The 20,040-nt window shown below is 33.0% G+C and overlaps 1 protein-coding gene across 1 annotated transcript; it reads left to right on the forward strand.

Moving 5' to 3' along the window:
- The first annotated feature begins 1,666 nt into the window (after positions 1-1,666).
- On the forward strand, positions 1,667-15,146 carry KLRF2 (killer cell lectin like receptor F2). The gene is given in 7 exon segments (XM_055336728.1): positions 1,667-1,736; positions 5,321-5,348; positions 5,350-5,417; positions 12,227-12,310; positions 12,622-12,731; positions 12,995-13,093; positions 15,000-15,146. Coding segments are annotated over 7 exon segments (606 nt in total).
- Positions 15,147-20,040: the final 4,894 nt, after the last annotated feature.

A 20,040-nucleotide genomic window follows, 5' to 3' on the forward strand; every position in this document is an offset into this window, starting at 1 on the left:
AGTTTAACTGACTTTTCTAAAGATGATCCTATGAGGTAAAAAAATTATCCTTGATATTGAGTAGTGGTCAACTTATGCTTTTTATTTTTTCTTTTTTCCTATCTCATCCCCCTACCACTCATTCCTGTTTCCCTGTGTTGCACTTCTGCAAAAAAAGTTAGATGTCTCACTCAGGCTTTGTTTTCTAGGATCCACACTTCCTAGAAAAACTGGTAACTGAATGGCTTCAAGAAGTAGTTTTTTTTAATGGGATTTTTTGTCAGTTAGGCTGAGGACAATGGGGACTCAATTACTAGAAGCAGATAGAGCAGTGATGATCCTTGGTACCTGGGTTATCAAAATATTAAGATATTCATTTGGGATCAATTTCTATGAGTGCAATGGAATGTAGAAGCGTTTGGGTATATGATGGTGTGGTCCTTGGTTGGTATGGAGGAAATCATAGGCCTTGTGGTGAGGGCTGGCTAATAGAAAACTTAGAAAAAGAAAAGGAAAGATCCAGATCACTGGCTAAAAATTGAATGAATGATATGTAATCTGGAGTATTTCTAAGGCAGCTTGGATGAAAATTTGCATATTCTGGGTCTTGCATGAGTTCAGTGATTCATCAGTTGTATGTAACACCCAGTGCTCATTACATCATGTCTCCTTAATGCCTGTCACCCAGTTACCACATCTGCCACCCACTTCCCCTCCAGCAACTCTCAGCTTGTTTCCTAGAGTTAAGAACCTCTTATGAGGCCAGTCTTTCTGTTCTAGTCAGGCCTTCAACTGATTGGAGGAGTTCCACCTACATCATGGAGAGCAATGTACTTTCCTCAAAGTCTACTGCTTTAAATATGAACCTCATCCAAAACCATCTCGACAAAAACACTCAGAAAGTTTGACCAAATATTTGGGCACCCTGTAGCCCAGGCAAGTCGACATATAAAATTAATGTCCACACTTAAGGGAAAAAAATCTCTCTGCCAGGAATTTTTCTGAAAAAAACATTTTTTAAAAGTTATTCTATTCATAATGACTCTTGTTCCCAGCAATTTGAGACTTACTGATCTATTATTTTTTGTTTTGCCTCATACAAGCATTTTTCTCTAGACTATTGGTCAGATGTGCCCCCAACTAGCAAGATGGATATTTTAATTTTTCTTTTCTTTTATTTATTTATTTTATTTTTAATTTTTAAAAAAATGTTTTAAATAGTTTTTCTTTTAATTTAAAATTTTATTCTGAACTGGCTAGACACTGTTCTCTCATTTGTTTGATATTTATTTCATTTATTTCATTTATTTCATTTTTTTTCTTTTACTAGAATATAAAAGGCATGAGGATAGCAGGCATTTTTATCCTGTTCACTATTATGTTCCTAATACACTGCAGACAACTGGCTGGTACATGGTAAATGCACAATAAATATCTGTTGAAAAATGGAACAGTATAGCCACTTTTACCTTGAAGATACAGAAGTTTAACCAGAAATTAACTTGGCTATTCATTTGTATTTTATCAACACATCCTGTGTGGTTTTAAACAGCCATGCCTGAGTAAATTTTGAGTATTTTTGGACTTCCTTTCAGTTTTTGTTATATTGTGCCTAGGAGAAATATCTAAGGCTAAAAGTATTTTCCATTTCTTTTATACTATTTTCTGGGTAATATCACATTAAAATATGGAGAATGCAGATGGCTATATGGTATTGGATTACAAGAATTGTTTCAAATTCAGGCAGAAATCTAAAGGTAGGAATATTGTCTTCCCTCATTCCAATTCCAGCTTGAAATTGCATTACTCTCTTAAAAAGATTAATATCTTTGAATATTTTAAAGAATTAAAATTAATTATATTCTGGGACTTAAGAAAGATCATAAATTGTCTATGATACATTATTTAGATTTGTGCAAACATGAAAAATGCAGTATTTTTGCAAGCCACAGAGACAGAGAAATACTAATACAATGATGTATAATCCCCTCAATGTTATAGCATAAGTAAAAAGTATAATTTTCAAGTAAAGGTCAAAAATAGCATTTTTACAGAAATTATTCATCTTACAAAATATAAGATTCTTGGATGCAATTATATGGGTAGGATATATATATGAAGATACCTACCATCCTGGGAAAGTAAAAATCTAGTACTAATGGTGGGAGTAGCAGGGATTCTATAGTGTTTTATAGCATAAAAAGCATTTTTATGTATACATATTGTATTTTTTAATCTTCACAAAAGATCCATAAAATTGGCAGAATAAGCCATTGGAAATGAGAGAAGGGCAAAATAAAACTAACCTTCGGTACTTAGGGCTGTTATATTTGGGTCAAAGTTTGTTTCTGTGTTTGCTTGCTTTCAGATCTGTCCCAGATTCTATAGATATGTTTAATAAACAATATATTGATATCTAAATTAAGTCTGTCTATAATGAATTTGTAAAGCAATCCTGTTGAAATAGCCATGATGTAGGCTGGGACAAGGGCCAGGAATCTGAAATTGTTGATCACAACCACAGCTCTACCCTCTGGACTCTTGTTGAACATCTTCATGTGCTATTTGTTTCTAAATATCAGGAAGCAAACACGTCCTTTTTCACTAGTGACCTACTCTGATGTAGTAAAAAATAGGACCATTGGAATCAAATCGACTAAATTGGATCCTAAGCCCCACAGAGTAAATGTGTGGCCTTGGGGGAAATCTTTTTCTTTTTAAATCTCATAATTCTTACTTAAAATAAAGCCAACCTCTCTTATGGTAGTTTATGTGGATGTTAAACTAAATTATTGACTACTTTTTCTTTAGTTTCTAAGCCACCTTATAATAAAGTGAATAAAATGTATAAAATCTGAGTATAGGTACATAAAATATGAAATAAACATCTATTTACATTGTGAGTGAAAGAAGGATAAAGCAAGAAAAATAAATTAGGACTGCAATTAGCAAAATGTGTGTAATGTCATCATGTTTGTGCTCATTATAAATTTGTTTCTAAGCTTCTTTGTTTTGATGAGTAAGTGAAACATTATTAATTATTCAGCTTGCATCATAGTCACACCTATGCTTAAGACAAATGTGATTAATCCTGGTACTAAATCCAGAAAGAAAAATTTCTGATTATAAAGCATATATAGATAACACAATAGTGCTCTTGCAGGAGTGATAACAGATTTTGCAGAATGATTTCTTAATATTACCCCAGATATTGGCCAATGGCCAGTTGAGAATTCCAGAATGGGCTATGGTAATGCACTTTAGGTACTTAACTCTCTCTTTATCTGGATTTATGTAGTATGTATATTTTGACTTATATGTATAAAAATAATTTTTAATTTATAGCTATAATCTTATTGGGAATGAGCTTAAAATTTCTCTTTCTAGCAAAATATGGAACCAGTTAACTGCAGATCTCTATGCCAGGATTGGTATCATAAAACCACAGAAATGTATTTTGAGGATTTTCAGCTAAGTAGAGTCCTTTTTACTTTTGCTAAAGCAGAAGTAAAAGCAAGAAAAAAAAACTTATTTTGGATTTATTCTGTAATACAGACAATTGATTAGTAAATTTCAAAAGTTTTACTCCATACAGGACATTCTATAAGTGTGTACTGTACATAATCAGATGCATTAAGTCCTTAAAAATGAAAGTAAAACCTACACATATTACTCAGATTTGAGAAACAGCACTTTTTATTATAACTCAAAAGTTAAATTGTGAAATGTACAACCAAGGTTTAGTATTAAGTCCTTGCTTTTTTATAAACTAACAAAAACTGAGGAATAATCATCTGAATATCAGATTATTTGACTTGCTCTTTGGCCAGGATGACAAATTGACTAGCATGGCTAGATTGAGACAATTTTCTACGATACCTGCATGCAAAAGGATATCTGTGTTCACCTTGTTTGTGGAGAGTATATATATCCAACTTGTTCAAAAGTGCTCAGATGTGATAGAAAAAACATAAAATTGAAAGAGAATAACTATATATATTGAATACTAGATGCATAATAAACCCTTTAAATCATTGGTAAGTGTACAAGTGGAACTGAAGCATTTACTGGAAAAAGTCATGTTACTCTAATGGTTACTTGCTCGTGCGTTGCCACACTGCGTTATAATTAGCTTCATTACCTTGCTCTTTGATACATAGTGTGCATTTCGTTGTCACTGTAACGATTGTAATGACAAAATTTTCATCTTACTGCACAGTCAAAATGGTATTGATAGGAATGAACTCCAGAGGCCGGGCCTGAGCAGAGAGGTGGTCGCTTGGCCTAGTGCTCAGTTGTCTGACCTGTACCTCTCAACTTTTGCCCTATTAAATATATGCTATGTCACTAAATGCTTTTAAATCTAAAATATATATGTATATATATATTTTATATATCTTGTGTATATATATATCTGTATATATATATATGTATATATATTCCTACTCAATGTTTTTAGTTATTTCTACTCAATGTTTCCTCCTTTGTGAAGGGATCCAATGTTATTCCTACTCAATGTTTCCTCCTTTGTGAAGGGATCATTCCTGCCAACTGTGACCCAAGGGAGTACTGTGGCATGAATTCTATATAAGCACCATTAATCAGAGATCTATGATGCTTAGACTGACACCGATTCCTGTCCAAAAAGTCATCCAGGAGAATACAATATATCATGTATAAAGGTGAAATAGCATGAAATTGCTAGTATTGTGATTGGTACATAATAGAAGTTCAATAAATGTTTTCTTTCTTTCTTTTCTTTCTAACAGTGAGTTATCAAAATAAATAATACATGTAGTACATATGCACATGGCAAGGAATAATCCAAAAATAAAATTAAGAAAAATAATTCCATTTATAATAACATTATATATATTATATCTAGAATTATTCTAGATATAATATTTATATTATTCAATATATCATATTCTATGTAGACAATATAAAATATACATTTCTTTTATATTTTATATATTAACATAAATACATATATAACACTACATTAACTATACATTATGCATATTATTTACATAAATTCATTAATAAATAAGTGAATTTGTTAATAAAATTTAATAAATCATTTTAAGTCATCAAGACCATCACCAAATAATTAACAAAACAAGACAATGACAATACAACCCAACATGTTAAATAACAGTAACATCTCTTTGGATTTGGACTATAAATATTTTTCATTTTCAAATTTTCAATTAATCATAAATTTTAGTGTCACTTCTATAATAAGCATGGATTATCTTGTAATAAAAATAAACAGGAACATTTTTATAAAGTGAATAATCAAATAAGCTCTAATCTTCACTAAAAAAACTCAATATTTCAGGTTTCTCCCTGTATCTACAATATTATTGTCTTATTAGTATGCAGCTGCATTGGGATCCTTATTTTTATGATCACACTGATTTGCCTGAACTTTTGGGGTGAGTATGGAGTTTTTATTTACTTTTGTACTTTTGGAACTTATATTTTAATTTAAAAAAAATTATTTCAGAGAAGAAAGAAAGAGAGCATGTGTGCACAAGTGGGAGGGAGGGTCAGAGGAAGAGAGAGAAAGAGAATCTCAAGCAGACTGCCCACTGGGGGCAGGGAGGGATCCTGATAGGGAGGCTTGATCTCATAATTCTAATATCACAACCTGAGCCAAAAATCAAGAGTTGGACACCTAACCAAGTGAATCACCCAGGTACCCCAATTTTTAATTCTTCTTAATATCAAGATCAACTCCACATTGTAGCCATAAATTGGTAATATTCAAAATTACTTTAAATGTAAGAAAAACTAAGAAAGTCAAATATAAAATTAACATTTATTCAACATCTTTTCTTATGAAGAGCCTCCACTAAAAAGTTGACTCATTTTATTTTATCAAACATTGGTGATGTATCTTGACAAAAAGAGTATGTGTTCATTGGTACTATTTTCAGAGATTATGATTTAAATGTACCAATGTGATGGTTAAAAAAGACAAATGATCCATTTAAAAATCATTTTAAATGTACTTCTGTGACTTTTTTACCCTAAAGTGATATTTAATGAACATAATCTATAGTTGTTCTTTTTGAAACAACTAGACCAATTCGAATTCATGAATTTCTATAAGTTTCTCTTTTTCTCTTGAAGCAGTCATTCTTAAAAATGTAGGGCTAACATGGGTTCTATTTTATATTTAATATTGACATGGAAACATAAACTCTGGTGGCCTTTGAGATGAGATGTTTGAATATGAGTGAGTCTCAAGGCAACTTCACTGAAGAAGACAAAGAAGTAAAGGATCTGTTTTTGTTTTGAGTCATTAAATTTGTTTTTGTATTTTTCCTAATACAACTGGGAAAATATCAGATATTTTAAAGACCAACTAAATATTCTATTTAATGTAATTTTTCTGTACTTTATACAGCATTTTTACTGGGAAGTTGTCAACCAATAATATTCCTCAAATATGTTCAACTTTTACTTGAAATCAAATTCTAATAATATGAAATTCTCTACCTAGTTAACAGTCAACATTAGATGACTGATATTAGTTTTCATGAGTCCATCTAAGTAAGCATTAGTATCTGCTAACCAGCAATTCTAGTTGTACATATTTTAATAATTATTAGAGTTTTTTTAAGCCCTAAAAATTCAGGACATATGGTCTCTTTTAGGCACTAAATATGGTATTTACAGGCTACCATTGACCTGCTGAGACTCACTTCTCTTTTCTGTAATATATAAGTGATAAAATATATAACTGGTGCAATAATCATGCTTTAGAGAAAGATGTTATTGAGAAGAAATCAATGAAATTTGACACACTGATAAAATATTAGTAGGGACAATATTTTTTCCTAGTGATATTATTCTAACAAATTAATATCAATTTCAATATTTGTTTCTATTAAATTTGTGCTTACATTTGACCAGTTTAAAAATATTTTCCAAGTTCAAAACAAAGTATTGACTATAAATATTTACATCTACTCTCTCCCAAGTTTCTGGATTAGACCAGCAAAATGTATCAAACTAGAATAAATTAATAAGAGCACGGGGTATGGAAAGGGTAGAACATTGGAAAGGAAATGAGAAGCAGTGGGGATAGTGTTATTGGATTAATCAATGGAGAGAATCACAGTAAAGAAAGTACAGCAAACAACCCTATGTAGATGAAACTATTTCTTATGGCAAAACCCTGGCAGGACTCTTTTTCAGAAAGGAGAGTACAAAATGTAAAGAGAAGTCTAAAGAAAAGTAATTAGCTGGAACACTTTCTAAGGAATGCTCTTTTAGATTGTTGTCTTGACAACCTTTTACTGCACTCACATAGTAGCATTTGCCACTATATCATACCAAAATCAAAAAACAAAAACAAATGAGATACATAACTAGAACAAACGAGGTCTCCTTACTTGTGGAGTGGTGGCTGGTACAAAAGGCATGTGTCCCCTTATTATGGTTCTGGAGTGGAAAAAGAGAGTAGTGTAGTGGTTTACTGCATAGCTTGACTGTTTCCTGTGTTCTATCTAAAAATTCGTGGTAGCTAATGAAATATCCCAGAGTATAGAGAAAAGTGTCCAGAAAAAAATCAATAAATATCAATAAGTATAAAAAAATCTGAGACAAAGACACAAAATATTGTCCATCCAGACAAGATAATGTCTCTCTAAGAGAATAGGGAGAAAAATAGACATGAAATAATAAAATAAATATGTATATTTATATATTTGTATATTTACATATTTATATATTACAAAAAATTTTTTTCAGGAGAAAAAAAACAAAGCCCCAAACCATGAATTTCCAGCTTATAGGAGCCTACCAAATTCAGAATAAGATATGCAAATAGATATAGATAGATGATAAATGGATGGATAGATAGATATAGGTAGATAGATACAGGTGGATAGATAGATGCTAGATAGATAGATAGATAGATAACAGATAGATAGAAGATAGATAGATAATTGATCTATCCACTTCATATTTCAGGACATCATGGATAAAGACATGATCCTAAAAGTTTACATAAAGAATTAGTTTCTCCCAAAGAGAAACTGGCATCAGATTTTTAAATGTAGATAAAAGGGCACCATTGTAGTAATGCCTTCAAATTATGAATAAATTTGATTTTAACTTAAGTTTAAAACAAGAATAATCAAGCAATATAATTTTTTCATGCATACATTTGGAACAAATAAAGAGGGAGAGGTGTGTATGTGTGTGTGTGTGTGTGTGTGTGTGTGTGCTGATTTTAGAGTGAAACTAGTGCAAGAATGTAATGAAAAGGGCAGCCTGGGTGGCTCAGTGGTTTAAGCGCCTGCCTTCAGCCCAGGGCATGATCCTGGGGTCCTGGGGTTGAGTCCCATGTTGGGCTCCCAGCATGGAGCCTGCTTCTCCCTCTGCCTGTGTCTCTGCCTCTCTCTCTCTCCTCTCTCTGTGTGTGTGTGTGTGTGTCTATCATGAATAAATAAATGAAATCTTAAAAAAAATATAATGAAAAGACATTTCACGTATCAGCTGTTCTGTGTTCCTGGAAAACAATGAATTCAGGCTGTATGAAAACAATCTACAAATAATGCTACAAGATGCTAAAGGAAATTGATATGGTACAAGGAGTTTTGTTTTGTTTTGTTTTGTTTTGGTCTAGACCAAGAAGAAATAACATTAATTTAAAAGTTCAGCAGGAAAAAGAAAATAATGTACAAAAAGTGATGGATATGGAGTTTAAGAATGCACATAATATTTAGAATTGTTATCAGCACCTAAAGAGTAGGAGTAGATATGGTAAAAGAAAAAAAAAGGCTACTTCTCGGGAAAGAGAAGAGTAAAAACAGTAGAAGAAAGGGACTTTGAATTTTAATTGACTGTCCTTGTTTTGTTCTTTTTATTCTCACATACGTAGGTTGCTATTCATTTTCAAATGTTTCTCACTATATTTTTTTCTTTGAACTGAGTAGAGGTAAAATAATGGATTTCTCCCAGAAAGTAATTATCAGCCCTCTAGTAGGTAATTTCCTTTTTGTCTGCTCTATCTATGAATGAAGAGATTTCAACTGGTCACATGAATTTAGGCAGATTATACAGGAATTTTCTAAACTTTCAAGTGGGATATAATACCTACATCATAGAATATTTAGTGTATTAATATTAAATATTAAACCAAGGTTGATGGTTAATTTTAGTGTTGACTTGGCTGGGCCACACACAATACTCAGATATTTGACCAAAACTGGTCTAGATGTTGCTGTGAAATTACTTTTTAATAAGATTGACATTTAAATTAGTAGATTTTGAGTAAAGCAGATTACCTTCTATACTATGCCTGGGTCTCATCCAACTAATCAAAAGCCTTAAGAGAAAAAAAAAATACTAAGGTTCCCCAATGGAAAAGGAAATTGGCCCTCCAGACTGCTTTGTATAGGAGCTTCAGTATCACCTCTTCCCTGGGTCTTCAGCTTGCCAGCCCATAATGCACATAAAATAATAAAGTCTACTTCATAAGATATTATATTTTGAGATTTGGATTATGAAAAATAAAAGTAAAGACTTGTATGATAAATCTCCATGTACCTTTCAAACAGGATCAACATGTCAGTATCTAATCAGTATTAATTATGTCTTCCCCATCATCACTCCCCAAACCAGATTACATTAAAGCAATGATCAGCTTGATATCTGTTAGAATTTAATATTTAAATATATCAGTATGTAATTCTTACAGTTAAGGGCTCCTGTTGCTTTACACAAACACAATACCATTATACATCCTGTGTTACTTTTCTCTGGATATGTAACAAATTACCACATACTTAGCAGTTTAAGACAATAATTATTTATTACCTCACATTTTCCATGGGTTGGGAGTCTGGGCACAATTTAGCTCAATCTTCTATTCAGGGTCTCATAGGATATAGTTTAGGTGTTAACAAGATCACACATCTTTCTCTAGCTGAGGTTCCTCTTGCAAGCTCATGTGGCTTTTAGTACAATTCAGTTACTCCTATTTGTAAGACTGAATTCACTTCTTTCTTGCTGGCTGTCATCCAGGGCAACTGTAGTCTCATATAGAACCCCTTCATTTCTTTGCCATGTGTCACTCTGGTCTCTCAAAACATGAAAACCCAATTCTTAAAATAGAAATTACCTTTCTCTTTAGAAAAGACTCAGTCCTGTTCTTAAGATCTCACATCTGATTAACTCAGGCCCACCTGGGATAATCTCTTCATTTACTCAAAATCAACTGACTGGGAACCTTTCTGTAGTCTTTAAAATCTTCTCATCTTGCCAAACTATGTAACTTAATCATGGGAATGATATTCCATCATATTCACAGTTCTGACTCCAAAAGAAAGGGAATTTCATACAGAGGATAGACTAGGGGGCAGGAGTCTTGAGAGATTTTAGAACTTCCCTAAGAATTTTTTAATTCAATCCACCACAATTCCTAAAACAAAATCATCAATAATGCTTAAGATCGTTTACTATCCAGTCAGCGTTAAAATGTCTTTTTTGTTTCTTTCATTTGATTTGTTAGGATCAGAATCAGAACAAAGACCACAATTGGCATGTGGTTAAAATGTCTCTTGTGTCTCTTTTTTTATTTTATTTTATTTTATTTTATTTTATTTTATTTTATTTTATTTTATTTTATTATTTTCTCTCTTGTGTCTCTTAATCTGTAGATCCTCTTTACCTCCTATTTTTTCTTTGCCATTTATTTGTCAGAAAAAGAAGAATGGATCATGGTTATGTATAATTTCTCATACTCTGGATTTTTCTGCTCATATGTCCATGGTGTCATTTAACATGTTCCTCTATCATATAGTTTTAAAAATTAAATATGTTAGGAAACCCACCTGGCCCACTATAGTGGCTCTATGTGTTTGTTGTTATTATTATGTAAAGCATCTGAGACAGGAATTGGTACAAAGTGTTGCTCAATAACTATTTTATTCCATCCTCATCCCCAGGATATTTCTTCTTATTTTAAAAGATAGCACTTGAACTTGAGTTCACTGTAATAATTCTTTTGGACAATTGGTATCCACATTTTGTATCCTTTTTTTTTACATTTTAATATATTATACTAAACATTTAGAACATTTTTAGTGTGTTTTGCAGCTCTACAACTATACTTTATTGACCACTCTATCAATAGTCACGTAATGCAATTACTTAGTCCAAATGACCTCTTCTTGATAATAATAGTAAATAGTTTCTTTCAAGTCATAAACTGAGAGGAATAGTTGAAGTCATCTTATACTTTTTAATGTACAGCCTATGTACTGGTATAATTGACAATAGATTTGAATTATCCTGAGTCTACAAATATTTTGTAAAGTTTTAATTATTCAGGATTGGCAGTGCTTGCCCTGGTACAAAATATATCAATGAGTTAAGAATATATATGATGTTTTATATATTCAAAATTATTCCTTGATAGTCTTCCTCATCTGTACTGATGTTACTTTTATTTCCCATCTTAGTTACACATATTAATTCAATTTCTTAAAATAAATTTTTATAAAAATTTAAGCTCATATATGACAAACTAAAATATTAGCAATGAAAAATATGACATGCTCTTTAATTCAATCATTCAACAATTAAATACTATAATAAAAGGGCTATATGATAGGAAATTCAAAGATGAATATGACAGTCATCTTGACAACTCTCCAGTCAGGTAGAAGACAAGGAGATGTTCACAAACAACTAGGTTAAGGACTTTGCTTTTGAGATGGAAGTACAATTAAACGGCACAATTTAAGTTTAATTTAGATGAAGAAGGAAGGGAAGTCTAAGGAGGGTCTATTCAAGTTCAAGGAGACACTGAATGAAAAGCACAGGAAAGTGGATCAAAATATCCAGTGCAATAATGTAAGTAATGCTGATGGTTAGCAATCTCATGAAAATGAAGTTCAGGTTGTAAGGACAACCTCAAGAAAAGGAATTAGATGAAATAGTAGAGAGATTAAGCAATAGATTCTCACTTATGTTAGTTATAAATAATCAAAAATATTAAATATTTGTTACTTCTTTTTTTTATACTTCTAATTATAGGGGTCAGAAGTCACATTCTTCTTTCTCCCCAACCCCTGACCCCAAATCCTGCTTCTATTCCAGAAATATACAGATTAATGAATTAATCTCATTCTTCTTCTAATAGAGCTTCCCTTTAATCACATATGGTACTATTCACACTTTTTTTGACTGTAAAGTCTAATTTTCTTTCTATATTTTCCTTTAGGAAATAATTATTTGTGCTCAAAAGACTGGCTGCTGAACCAAGAGAAATGCACGTTTTCAATTTCTTCTAAAACTTGGAATGAGAGTCAACATGATTTTTCTTAGAACCACCAGTAGCTTTATAATTGTGCTTCTGAATTGACTTTCTGACATTGAATTGCAATCCAAATTTGTAACTCTGTGGGAGAGAGGATTGTTTCTGATTCTTTCTTTTGAGGTGAGGTTTTCCTTCTAGTCATTTTGCTCAGTGCAGAGTAGCCAAAAACAAGTTGTACTTGATAGAAGCGCGAACTCTTCTCACTGTAGCATTCCAGCTGTTTTCTCTTTAAATCTCAGACCGAATTTGTAGGTTTTCAGGATGATTTGAAAGTTATCTAGGTAACTTGTTGGGGACAGGTGACTTGGGGACCCTACCCTTCTGCCATTTTGCCCCCTCCTCCGAGAGTCAACATGATTGTGCAAATCTACAAGCACATTTACCAGTGATCCAAACTTTTAAAGAGCTGGTAAGGAATCAAAAACAGGATCTAAGTACCCAAGGAAGAATTACTAGGTGCAATTCGAAGAAGCATGGGTGACTTAGTCATTGTTTTGAACATTCATTAGTCATTATATAATTACCATTTTTTATTTTTTTAAAAAAACTATTCTTTATTAAAGAAATGATTATATACCATTCCATCGATGTCTGGCATAGTGCCATATTCTATGGAGAGCACTGAATTTTTTTTCAATAAATTAATAAATGAATATACCATTTCCTTTTAAGGAGTCCATACAGAGGACTTTAAAACCTGGAAGTCCTGGTTGGATTGGACTATATGTTACATCCCCAGGAAAATGGATGTGGATAAATAAATCCCCTTTTGTGGAAAAAAAATAAGTGATTATTTGAGAGGGAAGAATAGCAGCAGTGATATTGTTTTATTGATAGAAAAGTATTTTTAATAAGCTTCCATGATGTCCAGGCTATTTTTTTAATCTTTCCTCCTCCTTCTTCTCTTCCTTCTCTCCCTCCTTTCCCTTTCTTCTCTTTTTTATAACTTTATCCCTTTCTTTGCTTCCTCTCTCTTTTTTTAACGTGTACTAATAATGAGAAGTAGGATAGAGAGTGCTCACTATGATATCTGGAAATTGTAATAGCTAAGAAATGATAATGACTATAATTTTTAAGCCCATTAGACCTCATTTAAAATAATTTCAGCAACTATCTACTGTATAATAAATGCAAGGTAAAATTCCCCTATAAATAAAAGCATTTGGAATGTATAAAAACATCTCTCAAGCAGAAATCAGAAAGCAGGAGTTTGAAATTTTGCCCCTAGAATATTCTAAACTTGGAGTACCTGGGTGGCTCTGTCAGTTAAGCATCACACCTTTTGTTTTTTTCACACTCTTTTTTTTTAAAGATTTTTTTTTTATTTATTTACTCATGAGAGACAGAGAGAGAGAGAGAGAGAGAGAGAGAGAGAGAGGCAGAGACACAGGCAGCGGGAGAAGCAGGCTCCATGCAGGGAGCCTGACGTGGGACTTGATCCCAGGACTCTAGGATCACACCCTGAGCTGAATGTGGCACTAAACCGCTGAGCCACCTGGGCTGCTCTAAGCATCAGACTCTGCATTTTGCCTCAAGTCATGAGCCTGGAGTCATGAGCTGGAGCTCTGTGTTGGGCTCCCTGCTCAGCAGGGAGTCTGAGAGTCTCTCTTCACTCTCTGCTCCTCTCACTGCTCTCTCTCTCTATAATAAATAAATAAATCTTTTAAAAAGAAGAATATTTTCCTAAACTTATTGATATAAATTTCTTTATCTGTATGAAAAGAATGATGAAGCTTCCCTCACAATGTTCTTGGGTGAACAACATGAGATAATGTATGTAAGAGTGCTTTAAAATTCCTTAGTGTCACATACAATTTATATATTCTCCTCTATGGCCTCGTTTTATTTACACATCACTAGAGCACCTTCACGTATTTTCCTTATCATAGTATTAAAGTCAATGAAGAATATAACTTCATTCTTTAACTTAAACTTCATTCTTTAACTTAAAAAAAAAAAAGTCCCCATGAAGTTACTGCTTTGCAGCTCCCGTGATACCTATTACCACACAGTCTTTACCAAAAACTTACATTTTAGGAGTGCCTGGGTGGCTCAGTCAATTGAGTGTCCAACTCTTGGTTTCAGCTCAGGTCATGATCTAGTGTGGCCCCTACCATCAGGCTCTGCGCTGGATATGGAGCCTGCTTAAGATTGCCTTTCTACCTCTTCCCTGTCCCTTTACTCTCCCTCTCCAAAAAATTCTTAAAAAGAGAGAAAAACTTTTAATATCTAATTACATTTTATAGAAAATTATTTTGCTGTGTGGGGAATGAATAGATGGAAAGTGAAACTGAAATTGAGGTTCAGTCAAAAGACTATGATCAGAGATAAGGGAAAGACAGTAGCAGCCTGGCCCAGGAGTGAATGGATATAGGGACTGGTCTGGAGGTAAAACTTGATGATTACATGCAACTCAAGGGTTGAGAGGGAAGGAAGTGACAGGGATGCTTTTTACTCTTCAGGCTAGAGCTTCTACAGTAATATTCTTCAGATAAGAGAGACATCCCAGGAGAAAAAGTGTGAAGGGAAAGCAAATCAAAAGTGCATGAATACAATCACTGAAAATAAAAGAAGAATCTATTCTAAAACCTCTGCCACATTTTGGCTGCTGAAGAATTATCTATACATGTTTGGCTGAATAAGAGTTTAAGAAACATAACCATTATTTTAAAATAAGCGCTCAAATGTCTATGCTTTATCTCCTAGTTTTCTCATAACTGGACCAACGGATCACAAGCGCTGTGCTCTCATAACAGGAAATCAGGTATATTCTGAAGACTGTAACTCCAAATTTAATGGCATTTGCCAAAGAGATGCTTTCTGAACATCAAAAGCAAATCTACGTTTAAATAAAGATTTGGAATAAATGCATGTGGAAGTTAACAGTGCCTATCCTTTTTTTTGTGTGTGTGTGGAATGCAAGTTTATTTCTTTTCTATGTTATTAAAACAAAATTCAACCGAGTAAATTTAAAGATCTAATTGGCTTTATTCAATGATTCATGAACTGGGAAGCATCCCATCTAACAAGTAAAAAGGAGCTCTAATGAACTACAGAAAAAGGAAGGTTTTAAAGGCAGAGAGGGGTGAAAAAGGTAGTAATAAACAACAATAAGAGATTATTTGGGGCAAGGTCACCTTTCTTTGGGGGCACTGCAGGGGGCTATCAGTGGAATTACCTCACTAGTGTTAACCAGAAAATTCTCAACCGACTAGTTAAGATTATATTCCTGGGGAGATGAAAACTGCAGATTAGATATTAAGTTTTGGTTTGGTAACATGGGCTTACTATTTTGGGCCTGTTGTCTCATTTTTAATATTACAAATATAACATTTTCAAATAGTCCATATAGAAATAATACTTCAAAATGATGAAATATAACTTATTTTTAAACAAGAAAACATGGTTTCCTATTATTTCAAAGTCTAAAAAATAATTAAATTTGATCTTGTAATCCTGTCTGATACCCTATTTGTGTCCTATTTCTTAGGTTCTAACTCCTGAGCATTTGGCGAAGCAATAGATATAACATTTTTTTCTTCAAGGTAGGCTTTTCCCCCAAGGTAATTGTCTTCAATTTTTATCAAAAAGAAATCAGACTTTCAACTGGTATTAAATACTCAGATGTTGTAAGCATGAGATGTCTATTTAAGGTAATATACAATCTTGTTTTTAGTGTGATTCCACAGCTTATTTCCCTTTAATCAAATTTATATATGATTTATATTTAAAATTGTTATATTAAGAATGATCCCATTCCCTTAGTTTTCTAACTGAAATTCTACACAAAGTGAAGTTTCTTATTTTCCTCTCATGTATTTAAAAGACATTTGTGTTTATTTATTTTTATTTTTTTTTAAATTTTTTATTTTATTTTATTTACGATAGTCATACAGAGAGAGAGAGGCAGAGACACAGGCAGAGGGAGAAGCAGGCTCCATGCACCGGGAGCCCGACATGGGATTCGATCCCGGGTCTCCAGGATCGCGCCCTGGGCCAAAGGCAGGCGCCAAACCGCTGCGCCACCCAGGGATCCCAAGACATTTGTGTTTAAAAATAAATGCAGTAGTTCCTGTCCACTATTATATAAGCAAGGTCATTACTTAATTTCTCCAAGTTGACGATAGTAAATTGTAAGCCATCAGGAATTTATACCCTAGTAACTGAAAATCAAAGAAAAAAAGAGGATGTATTACTCTAAATTACTAAAGTTTACAAAATTAATTTGTAACCATGAACCAACTCTACAAATAAAATCTATATTATGAATCAAATAAAACTTGAACTTAGACTAAGCCAGAATTTATTAATCCAACTGTAATACACAATGGAATCCAAAAAATTAATTTTTTCAAGTTTTCTGGGTGATAATATCATACACAGATATAAATGCTCATACTTGATTACATGTTGACACTGGCCAAATCATTTGCATTCCCATACAGTGCCAGGGTAAACATTGACTAGTACGCAGGCAAGAATCTCCTTTTATCAGAAAGTTTCAACTGTATCTAATTAAGGAAGTAAATCTCCGTTAAAGACATGCAGAAAGGGCTTATTTGTATGTTCCTATGTGTTTGTAATGTAGACATTCTCTTTTTCTCCCAGCTTCTCTACCCTACTCTTCCTCTTTTTCCTATACTCACATTCTTTCCTGCATTCATAGATTATGAGTAATTTATAGTTATCTAGTTACCCATAATAATTCATAATTACCTAGGCAAGAATTTAAACTCAAGCTAATGTAACATAGGTGGTTTTGATATAGTTTTTGGAATGTCCTGCAGAATTTTCATTTTATGACGGCACCCAGGGATATGTCATAAGCTCATCCTGTTTTCTTTTCCTTACCTAGGACATTGATTTTTTTCAATAATCTATTGTTTGGCCACTTTTGATATTATTATTCTAGTTTATATTCTATTATCTAAGCTTTGTATTTTTTTGAATTGAAATATAATAGACATACAATATCCCATTAGTTTCAGGTGAAATCATAGTGATTTCAAATTTTTATACATTACAAAACAATCCCCATGAGTCTAGTTACCATCTCTCACCATACAAAGTTATTATAAAACTGACTGGAGAAAAATTAGAGAGGAAGACAAACCACGAGAGACTCCTAACTCTGGGAAAAACACAAAGGGTTGCAGAATGGGAGGTGGTCAGGGGGATAGGGTAACTAGGTGATGGGCATTAAGGAGAGCACACAATGAGATGAGCGCTGGGTTTTATACTATATATTGGCAAATTGAATTTAAATAAAATTAAACAAAAAAAACAAAAAACCCCAAGGTTATTACAATATTATTTTCTGCATTCCCTATTCTGTACACTACATTCCCATAACTTATTATTTTATCACTGGAAGTTTATACCGCTTAAACTCCTTCACCTATCTCACCTGCCCCCTGATATTTCCCTCGTTTGCCAGCCAATACTTTATTTCCTGTATCTATAAGGGTGTTTCTGTTTTGTTTTGTTTACTCATTTTTTTTCTATTTTTTTTGGTTCCATATATAAGTGAAATCATGTGTTGTCTTTCTCTGTCTGATTTTTTCCACTTAGCATAATACCCTTCTGGTTCATCTATATCATCACAAATGGCAAAATTTCATTCCTTTATATGGATGAGTAATACTCCCTTGTGCATATATATATATATATATATATATATATATATATATATATATATATCACAGCCTTACTCATCCATTGAGGGACACAGGTTCTTTCCATATCTTGGCTACCATAAATACTGCAATGAATATAGGGGTATGGATATATCTTTGAATTATGTTTATTTTTTTCAGGTTAAGTACCCCAAAGTAGAATTGCTGAGTCTTGTGGTATTCTATTTTTAATTTTGGGGGAGACCTCCGTACTGTGTCCCATAGTGGCTATACCAAGTTATCTTCTCATCAACAGTATACAAGGATTATTTTTTCTCTGCATCCTAACCAACATTATTCTTGCTTTATTTTTTATCTTTGATAATAGTCAATCTGGCAGAGATGAAATGATCTCACTGTGGTTTCAATTTGCAATTCCCTAATGATATTGAGTATCTTTTCATATACCACTTGGCCATCTATCCTTGGAAAAATGTCCATTCAAGTCCTCTGACCATTTTTTAATGTCTACTAAGTCCTCTGCCATTTTTAATCACTTATTTTTAAAAATTTCAAGTTATCTTTTCATTCTGTTGATGGATTTTTCTTCACTGTGCTACAAGCCCTTTAGTTTGAGTAATCTCAAATGCTTTCTCTTCATCTATTGAGAGGATCATATGGTTCTTATTTTTTCTCTAGCTGATATGATCGATCACATTGATTGCTTTATGAGTGTTGAACCAGCCTTACATCCTGGGGATAAATCCCCCTTGGTCATGGTGAATAATCTTCTTAATGTACTACTGGATCCTATTGGCTAGTATCTTGTTGAGAATTTTTGCATCTGTGTTCATCAGGGATATTGTCTATAATTCTCCTTTTTGGTGGGGTCTTTGTCTGGTTTTGGAATTAAGGTGATGCTGGCCTCATAGAATGAGTTTGGAAGTACTCCATCTCTTTCTATCTTTTGGAACAGCTTTAGTAGAATAGGGATGGTTTCTTCTTTAAATGTTTGATAGAATTCCCCTGAGAAGCCATCTGGCCCTGGACTTTTGTGTCTTGGGACGTTTTTGGTGACTGCTTCAATTTCCTCCCTGGTTATTGGCCTGTTCAGGTTTTCTATTTCTTCCTGTTCCACTTTTGGTAGTTTGTGGTTTTCCAGAAATGCGTCCGTTTCTTCATGATTGCCTAATTTCTTTTCGTATAGCTGCTCATATGTTTTTCAAATCGTTTTTATTTCCTTGGTATTGGTGGTGATCTCTCCTTTCTCATTCATGATTTTATTAATTTGAGTCTTTTTTGTTTTTAATAAAGCTGGCTAATGGTTTATCTATCTTATTCTTTCAAAGAACCAACTCCTGGTTCTGTTGATCTGTTCCACAGTTCATCTGGTCTCTATTTCATTGAGTTCTCCTCCAATCGTTATTAACTCTCTTCTTCTGCTGGGTTAAGGTTTTATTTGCTGTTCTTTCTCCAGCTCCTTTAGGTGCAAGGTTAGCTTTTGTATTTGAGTTATTTCCAGTTTTTTGAGGCATGCTTGTATTGCGATGTATTTCCCCCTCAGGACTGCTTTTGCTGTATCCCAGAGCTTTTGAATGGTTGTATCTTCATTCTCATTAGTTTCCATGAATCTTTTTAATTCCTCTCTAATTTCCTGGTTGACCCTTTAATCTTTTAGCAGGATGGTCCTTAACCTCCACGTGTTTGAATTTCTTCCAAATTTCTTCTTGTGATTTAGTTCTAGTTTCAAAGCATTATGGTCTGAAAATATGCAAAGGACAATTCCAATCTTTCAGTATTGGTTAAGACCTGATTTATGACCCAGTATTTGGTCTGTTCTGGAGAAAGTTCCATATCATTTATTTATTTTAGCTTTTTTTTTGCCCTTGCCTGAGGAGACTGGTCCAAAAATAATATTCTGATGTCAAAGAGCTAACTGACTATATTTTCTTCTAAGAGTTTTATGGCTTCAAGTCTTATAGTTAAGTATTCAATCCATTTTGAATTTATTTTTGTATATGGTATAAGATAGTGGTCCAGATTGATTGACTATATACATGTGGGTTTTATTTCTGGGCTCTCTTCTATTCCTTTGATTGATGT

Source organism: Nyctereutes procyonoides, unplaced genomic scaffold (assembly GCF_905146905.1).
Source record: "Nyctereutes procyonoides isolate TBG_1078 unplaced genomic scaffold, NYPRO_anot_genome, whole genome shotgun sequence".
In the NCBI taxonomy this organism is placed as follows: domain Eukaryota; kingdom Metazoa; phylum Chordata; class Mammalia; order Carnivora; family Canidae; genus Nyctereutes; species Nyctereutes procyonoides.